This window comes from Nerophis ophidion, linkage group LG08 (assembly GCF_033978795.1).
Source record: "Nerophis ophidion isolate RoL-2023_Sa linkage group LG08, RoL_Noph_v1.0, whole genome shotgun sequence".
In the NCBI taxonomy this organism is placed as follows: Eukaryota; Metazoa; Chordata; class Actinopteri; order Syngnathiformes; family Syngnathidae; genus Nerophis; species Nerophis ophidion.
Window position 1 is genome coordinate 58,454,422 of NC_084618.1, and position 13,526 is coordinate 58,467,947.

The 13,526-nt window shown below is 38.1% G+C and overlaps 1 protein-coding gene across 1 annotated transcript; it reads right to left on the bottom strand.

Annotated features, from left to right (window-relative positions):
- Positions 1–553: 553 nt before the first annotated feature.
- On the bottom strand, positions 554–13,403 carry pms2 (PMS1 homolog 2, mismatch repair system component). Its single transcript, XM_061909085.1, has 15 exons — positions 13,169–13,403; positions 9,676–9,815; positions 9,465–9,551; positions 9,294–9,396; positions 9,025–9,208; positions 7,215–7,382; positions 7,050–7,147; positions 6,889–6,988; positions 6,724–6,808; positions 6,502–6,654; positions 3,334–4,117; positions 3,083–3,250; positions 1,151–1,251; positions 910–1,079; positions 554–837 (listed from the first exon to the last, which is right to left on the bottom strand). Exons 1-15 carry the CDS (start codon positions 13,189–13,191, stop codon positions 694–696), a joined length of 2,508 nt encoding a protein of 835 aa, XP_061765069.1. The 5' UTR covers positions 13,192–13,403; the 3' UTR covers positions 554–693.
- Between the last annotated feature and the right edge of the window lie 123 nt (positions 13,404–13,526).

The window sequence follows — 13,526 nt, forward strand, 5'->3', positions numbered from 1 at the left end:
TTTTATTTGACTTTATAAAAATGTTTAAATATATTTAGTGTTTGGCATAACCAAACCACAACCGGAAGAAATAGGACGAAGGAAAAAAAGAAGACAGAGAGGGCAATTGCTCGGACAAAACAAAAAAAACTATTTTTTTTAACCCATACAATTCAGAACTATTGGTTTACATATACAAAGACACTGTGTTTTATTGTTAACCACATATCCATCCATCCATTTTCTACCGCTTGTCCCTTACGGGGTCGCGGGGGGCGCTGGCGCCTATCTCAGCTTCAATCGGGCGGAAGGCGGGGTACACCCTGGACAAGTCGCCACCTCATACACTCACATTCACACACTAGGGCCAATTTAGTGTTGCCAATCAACCTATCCCCAGGTGCATGTCTTTGGAAGTGGGAGGAAGCCGGAGTACCCGGAGGGAACCCACGCATTCACGGGGAGAACATGCAAACTCCACACAGAAAGATCCCGAGCCTGGATTTGAACCCAGGACTACAGGAACTTCGTATTGTGAGGCAGACGCACTAACCCCTCTGCCACCGTGAAGCCCTGTTAACCACATATAAAAAGAATAATAAAACAACATTCTGCAGTCACAAATATGATCTGAACTAAATCTATACAAGATCCATCCTCAGCTTTGGATTAATCCGTGCATGAGTGGATTTAAGAAAGTAAAGTTCTTGACTATCATTCTTGTGAGATGATGTCCAAGTTGACCAGGTGTCTCATAGTGGGTCTGCCGTGAGGACAGTTCCACGGCTGCTCAATCTCACTCATGTGAAGCACAAGTTTCTTCATCTCGCTGGTACTCAGTGCTGTGCCGATCATCACCTGGGGAAAAACATGGCAACAATGTCTATAGGATTTCGGAAATTATGTCTATTGTCACTGGAGTAAACTTACAGATTTCCGACAAGCCCTGGAGGCGAACATCTGCCTGACACGCGATGGTCGACACATGACCCCTGGGCTGTCACTCAACATGAAGATCAACTCCTCAATGTCTGCTGGGCCAAATGTCCAATTCTTGCTTGTGGGCAGAGATACCAACTTGACCCTTTCCATCACCTGAGCTACATTGACGGTAAGGTGAAATATTTTTTTTAATGTGTATCAAATTTAAAAGATGATGAAATAATCTTACCATCTTCATCAATCAGAAATTCAAAGCCATTTTTTTTGAAAATATCAATGTTTTCCATGAGTATACACTCATTGACAGCAGTAAGCTGAAGTTTCTGAGGGCTGTAAAAATAAAGGAAACATATTATTGTATTAATGACAACTAAAACGGTCACTGTGAACATGAAGAACGATTAATACTTGCATTGTCCCGAATAGACTGAGGGTATTCTTCTAAAAAAATCTTATCGTCAGGGTTTAGAGCAAGGATGTCAAACATGTGGCCTGCGGGCCAACAGGTTCAATCCAGCCCGCGAGATGAGTTTGCGAAGTGTAAAATTGAGCTGCATTTTTAAATTAAAGAAACTGCCGTTCTAAATGTGTCCACTGGATATCGCAGTAGCAATTCTGTTAGGCAAACAATAGTTTGTACTGAGGCGAGCAAATATATCAAGCAATAGGTACACGTTAAAGCGGGGCTGCGACTCCTCCCCCTCGACCCAACGTAAAACAAGCAGGAGTTAAATAAATAATTAATAACCCGACTTAAATTGCTGCATGAGACACTGCACATTGATGGCCATCCATTTCCTACCGCTGGTCCCTTTCTGGGGTGCTGGTGTCTATTTCTGTGAAAATGTTCTTCTGTGCAAATTTAAATAAAAGGGAATAGTGTGTGATCTACTAGAATAGTGTCAGTCTTTTAAGTTTTTTATTTTTGGTTTGTTGAAATTGTTCACACATTGCACAGGTTTTATTTTTTCTATCAATACAATTCTGCCTTGAAGGCAGGGAGTAACTCAACCCTCTTGAATTTCTACCTCAGTTTGTATAGTTTATTGAGTTAGCACAGGGTTTATATGTGGAAATGACAAATGGGGTAGTTGTTTTTTATTTATGCTTTATTTATTTTGATTTTAACCGTCTGACCCACATGGGAATTAATTTGTCTCAATGCGGCTCCTGAGTTAAAAGTAGTTTTACTCCCCTGGTTTAAAGATTATTACATGTAAAACAACGGGTGGGGCCAGTCAACAGAAAAAGCGTCATGAATAAAATGTTAGGATAATGGTGATCAATGACGCAAAGTCAAATGTCTAGAACAGGGGTGTGCAAACATTTTTCAGATGGATACAGATTGAACAATCAAAGGAAGTGAAAGCTATTTGTAATTTGTAACTTTTAAAACCAGTACACTACATATATTTGTAAAATTAAAAAATAACCTGCATGTCAGCATTATGTATCTCGTTACATTACACCTGTTTGCTCTTTAATCCACTAGTTATTTTAGTGCTGTCAAATGTATTTTTTTAAATTGTCGTAATCACACTTTTGAATTGTGATAAATCATGATTAATCCCACTAAATTACTTGCTTGCATAATTTAACTTGAAAAAAATAACCCGATACTTTGAAACAATGCAATTTCATCAGAATGTCATATAGATGTATTTCTCAAAATGTTTTACTAAATGATCGATTTGCTCAAAACTTTGTAAAAGTATTATCTAAAGTCCCATCTGGGTTTATTTTGAAGCTAAATGTGTCACAAAGCACACCAGTAGGCGTTCCCTCACTCATCTTTGCACTAATGTATGCATTGGCCTGATCACTGACTGTGTAACAACCTCCGCCGCCTTTCAGGTAACCATATGCGCTTATTGCTTAACGTTAAGGAACATGTGGGGCCAAATCTAATTAGGTGATTATTCTTTGTTGATACAGGTAAAAAAAAAAATTGACACCCCTAGTATTTTTAAATCATTTGTTTGGTAATATTTATAGAATGTGCCGTGGTCCCTTAAAAAAAATTGCTGCAGGTCACACTTTGGTAAAGAGGAAGTTAAAAAATATGGTATCCTGTTATATTTCTATATTAAGTTCAGGGTCACACCATAATCAAGTCAATACAAGTAATATTAATAGAATGCTACTAGATTTTGCTTCTTACGCTATGAGTTTTTGTCCTTGGAGCACAGTATGTTGCTCCAGCATCTCAAAGTTGTATTTCTCATCGGTGGCATGCTGGTCGATCATGAAGATGTCCGAGTTGAGCTTGGTGATGATAAAGCCCAAATTAAACTGTCCAACAATCTCCATGTCTTTGAACATGTCTTTGCTATTGGAGCAAGTACAATGTAAATGAAAACAATCAAATTAGGCAGAAATGTTACCTTCAAGCATTAAAGTATGTGACTTTACCTGATTGCCTTTTTTAGCTCTTCCTCTGCACTTTGGTTTTCTCCTGGGTTGATTTTGGCCCGGAAGCGTCGGTAGCAAAGCTCCTCGCAGGCTTTTTGCTTTTGGTCCTGCAACCTCCTTATCTTCTGTGCTAGTTCTTGCAAGGAGAAGTAGTGAGGCACCGTCCTTCTTTGTAAGCAGACTGGAACGTCCATGGACACAGACTTTTTCTCTGAGGGGGAACCTGAACTCTCTATCCTAGCCCTCTTAAGATCTGGACTAACAGGTAAGTGCTCACTGTAAGTGGTAGAATCACTCTGTAGTTCCATCTCCTGGAGAACCTGATGGCTTTTCGTCATTGAGGCTTCATTTTCGATTGTAAGTGTTTCCATGTCATTCTTCTGATCACATAATGAAGGACTGATGTCACAGCTAGACAGAACCATGTTTTTAGAGTCACTATCACTGCAAGAAGAAACCTTGCCATACCTGAACCCATCTACAACTGATCTCCTCACCGAGGAGTAAGGTGTGTTTAAGTCCCGTGTGGGCTCTGAAGGAGATTTTATACTTAGATTGCAGGTCGGGGATTTTACAGTGTCGTTGAAAAAAGACTGAAGGGTTTTCTGCTTTGGGCCACTGTTGCTGGATTTCATCGAAACATTTGAACTGTTACTTGAAAAAGCAGCCTTCAAACCAGCCAGATTTAGGAATGCCTTTGTGCTCTGCATCACTGGTGTCTGGTTTTCTTCAGGTTCTGGCATGTTTTCATCAGATGGAGATATATGCATTTTGGATGCAGTCACTGCAAAACAAGTGGGTTACAAATGGGGTTACAAACAAAGTATAGCAGTGGTGCCTAAACTTTTTTCCTCTAGGGGCCAACGTAGTTTTACAGTGCATCCGAAAAAATAGTCACAGCACTTCACTTTTTCCACATTTTGTCATGTTACAGCATTATTCCAAAATGGAATAAGATTATTGTACTCAAAATTCTACACACAAAAACCCATAAAGACAATGTGAAGTTATTTTTTGCACATTTAAAAAAAACCAACAAAAAAAACACACATGTACATAAATATTCACAGTATTTGGTAATGCACATTTGGCAGAAATTACAGCCTCAAGTCTTTTTGAATACAAAGCCACAAGCTTGGCAAACCTATCTTTGGGCAGTTTTGCTCATTCCTCTTTGCAGCACCTTTCAAGCTCCATTAGGTCGGATGGGAATGTTTGTTTTCATCCAAGATGTGTCCGTACATTGCTGCATTCAATTTAGTCCAGTTAGGGAAGTCACCACGAACCCGATGGGCATTCTGTCAGAGCTGTAGCATTCCTCTGTGCAGAGAGGAGAACCTTCCAGAAGGACAACCATCTCTGCAGCAATCCACCAATCAGTTCCGTATGGTATAGCGGCCAGGCGGAAGCCATTTCTTAGTAAAAAGTTTTCCAAAATGCACCTGCAAGACTCTCAGACCACGACAAAGAAAATCCCTGGGTCTGATGAGACAAAGATTGAACTTTTTGGCATGAATGTCTGGCACCGAGTTTGGAGTACACCAGGCACCACTCATCACCAGGCCAATACCATCCCTAGAGTGAAGCATGGTGATGGAAGCATTATGCTGTGGGAATGTTTTCCAGCGGCAGAAACGGGGAGACTTGTCACAATAGAACAAAAATAATGCAGCATCTAACCTGATGGAGCTTGAAAGGTGCTGCAAAGAGGAATGGGCAAAACTGTCCAAACATAGATGTGCCAAGCTTGTGGCATCGTATTCAAAAATACTTGAGGCTGCAACTGCAGCGAAAGGAGCATCAATAAAAGTATTAAGCAAAGACTGCGAATCGTCTAATTAGCTCTTCAAATAATTAGTATTCACAGCCTTACATTTTCTCTTCTTGTTGCCAGACCTGTGTAATACCTGACGGTTTCAGCTACAACTGTGGCCTTCCACAGAGGACGAATAGAAAATTGTAAGGCTGTGAATACTTATGTACATGTGATTTTTTTCTTAGTTTTCAATTTGTAACGAATTTGCTAATATATATTTTTTTAAACTTTTTCACTTTGTCATTATGGTGTCTGTAGAATTTCGAGGACTAAAATTAACATATTTCATTTTGGAATGAGGCTGTAACATAACATGTGGAAAAAGTGAAGCGCTGTGTACAAATATGAAACACGACTAGCCTAACTCTAAATAATGAAGTAGGTTAATTAGCGCAAAAATGGATGAATGTAGGGGATGAATTTGGACCTAAGCAGAGTTTTATTTGAAGCCTCGCAACATTTTTCGGTCACTTTTTTGTACAATTCTTTATTGGCGTGAAGCAATTTTATGACAAATTTCAATTAAACTGGAATTTAATTTGATGCAGGTTTTGGGCTAAAATTATTTACTGGGAAATAAATAGTTCAATAATTTATATTTGAGTAATAATATTTAAAAAATTCTGCTACCCAATCTGTACACAGATTTCTCCCAGTCATATCGGTGTCCCAATCCAATATTGTCCTGTATTTTAGTCAGGTCATTTACAAAAGGTAAACATGGTATGCCATAGGCTACTAAGAGATGGCAGCTACACAAAAGCTAGGCACACAACCATGGATTGATTTACGTGGACTCCGACTTAAACAAGTTGAAAAACTTGTTCGGGTGTTACCTTTTAGTGGTCAATTATACGGAATATGTACTGTACTTTAAAATCTACTAATTAAAGTTTCAATCAATCAATCAATCAGCACAGATGCTAGACACACTAATTCTAAAGTGTCCTTAATTAAACAATATTGCAGTCTATAAACACCACATTTGTCAATAAAAACAAGTATCAAATGATTAAAGTTGTATTTTACTTACACCCACAAAGTCTTCAAGGCAGAAGTGTATTAGAATGTATCCAGTAACAAAATGTTGGCATTATTGAAACTGAATCTTGACCTTAACTTAATGGTTGTGGCCACCAGACACAGCATACAGTAAGTCCATTACAGACAGTTAATTAAAAGTTAGTGTTTTTATACGTACCATTGTTCTCGGTTTCATTAATTTAACTTGATCAAACATTTTCTAACATTCATCTTTAGAAAATATCGGTATTGGCTAATACTGTAGGCTCAATATCGGTATGGTATCGGAAGTGAAAAAGTTGTATCTAAATAAAGTAATGCCATCTTACTGTTGCTGGGTATGAGACCACTGTTCAGGCTGAGTTTATTCACACCAGTTTCAAACATGCTAATTAGAGAAGACTTAAGGATAGCCAACAAGAGTTTCTCCTCCTGAAGGAAGATCTGCCGCTTGTCTGGCGTTACGTTCACATCCACACACTCTGGAATAAGAAAGTTACATTTTTAAAGTGATGCTTCATGAATCACTTTATTAATTACTGGCTTATTACCTGAAGCAACCTCTATATTCAGGGCGACAAATGGATACTGATGCCTGTTGTACATGTGATAAACCTCATTGACAAGTTTATTCACCTGCAAGGTGACAAGGACGAAGCAAATTTGAGAGTTAGTAAAACCCCTGGTAGGGCTTTCTTATTTAATCCAACACACACCTTATGTGGGTCACAGGGTCGCCTGTTTACGAAAAAGTATTGTCTGTCTGTGGCACTTCTTCCAACACCATGGTCGGCTTGTGACACAAGCCCTGTAATGCTGCAGAAACATTCTGCTATGTCAGCACATAAATTCGAAGCAACGCAACAGTGCTGCTCACCTAAAGAGCTTTTCAGGGAGTTCTGCACTCTTAAGTCCATATTCTTCCACGACATTTTCAGTTGGGGACACTTGGTGAAAATGTAGAAGGTTCTGAAGCTGCAAAACATGGATGACATAGTCTGACATCTCACAGAAAATAAACACAAAATTTAATTTTCTCAACCTGTTTGGTCCCAAATATTGCTCCTATGTTGTCTCTCATATTTTGACTGCCGCTTGTGCTAACGACTGTGTTGCGCTTCCCTTGTCCACTTTGGTTGGAGCAGGTAATGCGCACTCCTGTGGAGATGATGCAGTAGGACTGCAACACGTTCACCATTTTGGTAAACTCCTGAAAGAACATAACAAAAAAAAAACACTAAGAAATGGCCTGTTTTACCTTTGGGATAAATGACGTGGCTTATTGATAGCAAATATTCAGAGCCAATATGATATGGAAATCAGACTCCTATCATCAACTGTAGTATAAAACATCTTCACAATCTAATAAACTCTAATATGAAAGGCTTTGGCAAAAATGTCCACATTATTCTATTTAATTATTTATTCTGACAATATGATCATTGTGATTGTCTGCTCAACCTGTTGCAGTACAATTCTACGCCTTTGCAAAATACAAAAACAATTATAAACATTTTATAAAATGAATACCTTGAAATACTGTAAATGGCATTGATATGGTGTGTATTGGATATACATAAACAGTGGAAACATAATAGCAATACCTCAACTTACAAGCTTATTTGGTTCTGTGACTGCACCCTTAACTCAAACTACTTGTATTTTAAATCAACGTCTCCCATTGAAACAAATTTAAATGAATGTGCTTGGTCCTATCCAAACAGCACAATGATAAACTGGGTAACACATGGCATATTGACAAAGCTTAACCCATTGTTACTTTAACAATCTACAAGATTAATATAGGTTGCCTCTCTCTCTTCCCTTCTATCTTTCTGTATTCCTTTTTTTTTTCTTTTTTTTTTTTTAATCATCTCTGTAGCTATAATTATGCATACGTGTTGTTGCATTTGAACAACTGTATTGTTGAAAATAGAGGTAAACTATTGGTATTGTTCATGATCAATAGCGCTTTTTCTATTGGTATTTGTATTGCTCCAGTTTTGGTGAAAAATGCTCATTGTCATTTCTATATTATTATTTATTTCACTAACTGCTTACTTGCTATCACTTTTACGATCATATTTGTACATATCGTATGTGCTGGTGTTGTTCCATTGTTGTTGTTGGTTTTGTTGTTGTTTTTGTCTGTCTGTCTGTCTAATCCCACTCTTATCCCCACAATTTCCCCCTCTGTTTTCCTTTTTTTCTCTTTCTATCCCCTCCTGCTCCGGCCCGGCTGCACCAAATGATAATATAAATACATTTAATAAAGTCAAATTCAAATAAGCCAACAAGAGAAGTATCCTACACTTCTCTTTTGTAAAGTAAATCTGAACAGCCGATATGGGCATCTACATCAACTATATGATTTGCCTGAGAATCTGGACAGGACAAAAAAAAAAGCACAATCAGCAGTGATACGCTAAAATTGCTTTGCCAAGTTGGTGACACACTTGGCCATGTTTTGATGATTTATTTCTTTATTTCAATAAATATAATCTGCTTATTTTTCTCAGCAGATTTCTTCACACTTATTATTTTTCACATTGTTGGAAAACAAAGTTATGTCCATCTTTAGCTATAAGCTAATCCGAGCGAGTAAGGGACAATGTTTTGGGTGGATCTAATGGGGTTTACTGTGGCATTCACAATGCCAACTGATGGCGGGGATGCTTGTTACTCAAATGTTTTCTTACAATTTAAACAATAAGAATCAGCTGAGATACAGCTCTTATTTCAAAACACTCTTAAGTTGGGGCACTCTTAAATTGAGGTACAATTGTGCATGCTCTGGCAATAGTTTTATGTGTACACTAGTAGTATGTGTAATTTAATTTTCAAGTACTAACCCTCTTAATATTGCGCTGGAACTCCTTGTGTCGAACAGGCAGAGTTAGGAAGAGTTGCTGCAGGCTGACTGTGGTGCCTTGCTGCCGGGGATGAGGCAGTCGCTGAACCAAGTGACCTTTGTGGTCAAACACCAGTTTGGTCCCGACAGGGCTGGACTCATGGCATGTCACCACACTAAGCTCACTAGCAGGAGGGTGACAATAGGGAAAATAACCCGAATATACTGCATTACACAAGTTTAACTCAATTTATGGAGATTTTCTAATACCTCAGAGCACATAATGAGCTGAGGGCTTCACCTCTGAAGCCAAATGTGTCCACGTGGATAAGATCAGAAAAGTCTCTCAATTTTGAAGTGTGATGTTTTAACGCTGTGGGACAAAAGTTCAAAAATCTTCATGCTACCTTCTTTAACAGCACAGATGAACTTGATACTTACTTAATGCTTCAAAATTAGCTTCCTCTACTCCTTTTCCATTATCGGACACTTCCACTAGTTCTATTCCATGCTCCTTCAGCTTGACATCTGGAGTATTCCGGGAAATGACAATAAGCAACAAAAACATAGTGTACAGTATTGTGCAGAATGGAGAAGCTAACACAATTCATGAGCATAATCATACATTAGAGAGTTGCCTATTTTGTCTTACCAACGTTGGTAGCTCCAGCATCAATGCTGTTTTCTACCAGTTCTTTAACTGCGGTGGCCAAAGTCAGCACCACCTGTCCTGAGCAGATTTGATGCACTGAGTGCTTGTCAATGGCTTTAATGGCTCTAGCAGGTTCCGAGCTTTAAAAAAAAAACAGTAGCTCAATGAGATCGACATATTTTAGTTATTTTCTTAACTAATTTCAAACAAGTAATTTTTAGGTTGTTCATAATGCTACATTTGTAAAATTGTTTCAATACTTTTTTGGAATAATGCATATCATTCACAATACTTAAGAGAGACACACATAATATTTTTTTCCATTCTACTTTGTAATATTCTGCTCGTTCTAAGTGGCTAGCAATGACGCGAATATAAGTTATCGACTTTGCCAGAGTATTAACCAAGCTTAAACAATATTGTTATTATAAGCATTAACGCAGAAAAACTAGTTTAGCCGCGCTGTAATCTAAGAGAGCGCTAACAAGCTTGTGTAGCTTCAGTGTTGACATACTGAACTGCTGCTCATGATTGCCTGTTGATTTTACATTATAAATAGTGCCTTTCCTCTAATCAGAAAAAAGGTTGTGGCCATAAACCGAGAAGTTGGTTATCTGTGACATTCAACTTCTACCCGGATATGGCGATAAAGACACTCATAGACGCTAGTCAGCGGCACCTGCTTTTTTTTTTTAAAACTCATAGCAAAGATTATGATTAATTCTTCATCTAAACAGCAAGATTTGAACATCCCATCAGTCGGCATCCCTGTGAGAGCAGAAATTGTACAGTAAAATACTTTTGAATTATGTTTGTTGTCTCTCATGAAGTCTGTCATGATGAGTAGTGTTGTTATTGAAGGTAAATGGTAAATGGGCTGTACTTGTATAGCGCTTTTCTACCCCTTTTTAAGGAGCCCAAAGCGCTTTGACAGTATTTCCACATTCGCCCATTCACACACATTCACACACTAATGGCGGGAGCTGCCATGCAAGGCGCTAACCAGGACCCAACAGGAGCAAGGGTGAAGTGTCTTGCCCAAGGACACAACGGACGTGACTAGGATGGTAGAAGGTTGGGATTGAACCAGTAACCCTCAGATTGCTGGCACAGCCACTCTACCAACTTCGCCACGCCGTCCCCGTAAATGCAAATGTTGTGATGCGTCCATGGAAATATGCCGTGTATGCTTAAAATGATCAAAATATGTAAATATTACACGTTATTCTTATTGTGACTGTTACTACATTACATATATACTTACAGTGTGTATGTAAAGCCTTAACCGACGTGTTTGGATATTTTTAGAGCACATAATAGGCAGAATAGAGCAACTCCCGTAGGGTCTTTGGTGCGCTGACTTTTCTTTACGTTTATTTACGAGTTAGAATGCATATAAAAAGAAAAACATATGTGTGTTTATCGCACATAAGGATTGTGAACGATAAGCAAAATTCCAAAAAAAAGTGCAGTTCCCCTTTAAATATTCTTGTATTATTTACAAACTCATGAGTTAGGAATAAATGCATGGAGACATGAGGGTTTTGAGAGGCAAAGGATTTGATTGGAAGCCACTAGTGGTGTTGGTTTTATTTACAAATATGTATGTAGTATGTAATAACAAGGGAATGGTTTTTGTTCATATTTTACATATTCTTTTAATAATGAATGTATAGTTAAATTGTTCACAAATAAACTTGGTGATAAAAAAAAATGTTTTTGTTTGTCTTAAATCTTTGTTCTGCATTCATTCCTCTGATTATTATCTCTATCAACAAATTAAAAGCAAAATCACAAAAGCATTCTATTATCTCTTAAAAGTGTCCTTTTCAGTAACCAGTATCGCACAACCTTAACAAAAATTATATCAATTCTGCTTTCTCAGGCTATAGGAGTCCTTCTCAAATAGTGGACCGGTCCCCACTGGGGATGTGTGTGACCCCAGGGAACATGCTTTATCAGTATCATGCTTCAAACCCCCACTTTGTAAAGCTGTGCACTCCAAAAAAAAAAAAAAGGTTGGTCAAATAATGCCTTCCGTCCATGCATTTTCTACCGCTTGTTCCTCCCAGATTACGGGGGTGCTGGAACCTATCCCAGCTGCACTCAGGCGGAAGTTGGGCTACACCTCATCACAGGGCCAACACAGATAGACGGATAACATTCACACTCACATTCACTCACTAGGGCAATTTCAGGCAAACTGATGCACTTTAAAACTTGTCTGTTACAGACTAAAAAACATTGAATTTCCTTTTTTTAATTTCAGGCATATTGATGCACTTTAAATCATGTATGTTACATACTAAAAACAATTACATTCTACTGTACATTTCTGTTTTCTTCAATGTTAATAGGCTACAGTGGTTATGAAGAGGTATACTTTTTACATTTTTTTAGACAAAAGTCACAGGCCGTGGTGCTAAAAGTTTTCTTCTAATACTCAGAAGCACTGGCCAACAATAACACATCTGAACATGTATTTTTCACAGTAAGATGTACCAAGTTGGTAGAGTGGCTGTGCCAGTAATCTGGGGGTTACTGGTTCAACCCCCACCTTCTACCATCCTAGAAGACACTTCACCCTTGCTCCTAATGGGACCTGGTGAGCCTTGCATGGCAGCTCCTGCCATCCGTGTGTGAATGTGTGTGTGAATGGGCAAATGTGGAAATACTGTCAAAGCGCTTTGGGCTCCTTAAAAAAAAGGGGCGGCATAGCTCGGTTGGTAGAGCGGCCGTGCCAGCAACTTCAGGGTTGCAGGTTCGATTCCCGCTTCCGCCATCCTAGTCACTGCCGTTGTGTCCTTGGGCAAGACGCTTTACTCACCTGCTCCCAGTGCCACCCACACTGGTTTAAATGTAACTTAGATATTGGGTTTCACTATGTAAAGCGCTTTGAGTCACTAGAGAAAAGCGCTATATAAATCTAATTCACTTCACTAAGGGGTAGAAAAGCGCTATACAAGTACAACCCATTTACCATTACTCAACAAAGCAAGAATAGTTTCGAATTAGGCCTAACAAATCTAAGTGAATTTGGATTATTATATCCATCCATCCATTTCTTACCGCTTATTCCCTTTGATTATTTTATATATATATATATATATATATATATATATATATATATATATATATATATATATATATATATATATATATATATATATGCTAACCAAATGATTCTCACACTCACATCTAGTGGTATGCCAAAAAAAAAACATAATTACATTTTCAAACTGTGTGTAATGTTGCAGTGGCCAAAACTATTACATTTGCATGTTTTTTTATTTTTTATTTAAGTCTGCCTTTTTAAATGAATACTTAAGCATACTACACTACTGTATTTTAATGTTGGTCATTATGGTGGTACTTGAAGATCCAAGTGTTTTCTGGGGTGGTACTTGGTTAAAACAAACATTTGAGAACCACTGATCTAACTAAAATGATTTATTTATGCCTCGAAGAGGTATAAATAAAGTAGCTCACTTACCAAACGTCTGTCATCTTCTTCATGAAAATGTGGCTTATTTGAGTCCCTAAAATGTCCAGAGCATGACAAAACTATTATGTTTGTATCAATTATTATTTTGTGATAACCTGTTGCCTTTTTACTCAGTTATTATTGTCAAACGATTGAAGTAAAGCTAGCCATCACGTTGTAAATAAAAAAAAAACTGAGATTATAAGTGTGCCGCGCACGGCGCAGCCGACGCCCACTACTCCAAAGCATTACTATTGCGCAAATATGTGCATTTTGATCGCGTAAAACTAAATATGATAAAAATGCAGGAGAAGAAGATGGACAGCACATGAAATATAATAAAATCGAACATTTATATACACAGACG

Excerpts from the sequence above, each read along its gene's own strand:
- pms2 (XM_061909085.1), bottom strand. The coding sequence starts at position 13,191 with ATGAAGAAGATGACAGACGTTTG. Across the intron at positions 9,397-9,464 it reads AGCTAATTTTGAAGCATTAA|CGTTAAAACATCACACTTCA; the intron begins GTAAGTATCAAG and ends TTTGTCCCACAG. Across the intron at positions 7,148-7,214 it reads CAATATTTGGGACCAAACAG|CTTCAGAACCTTCTACATTT; the intron begins GTTGAGAAAATT and ends CATGTTTTGCAG.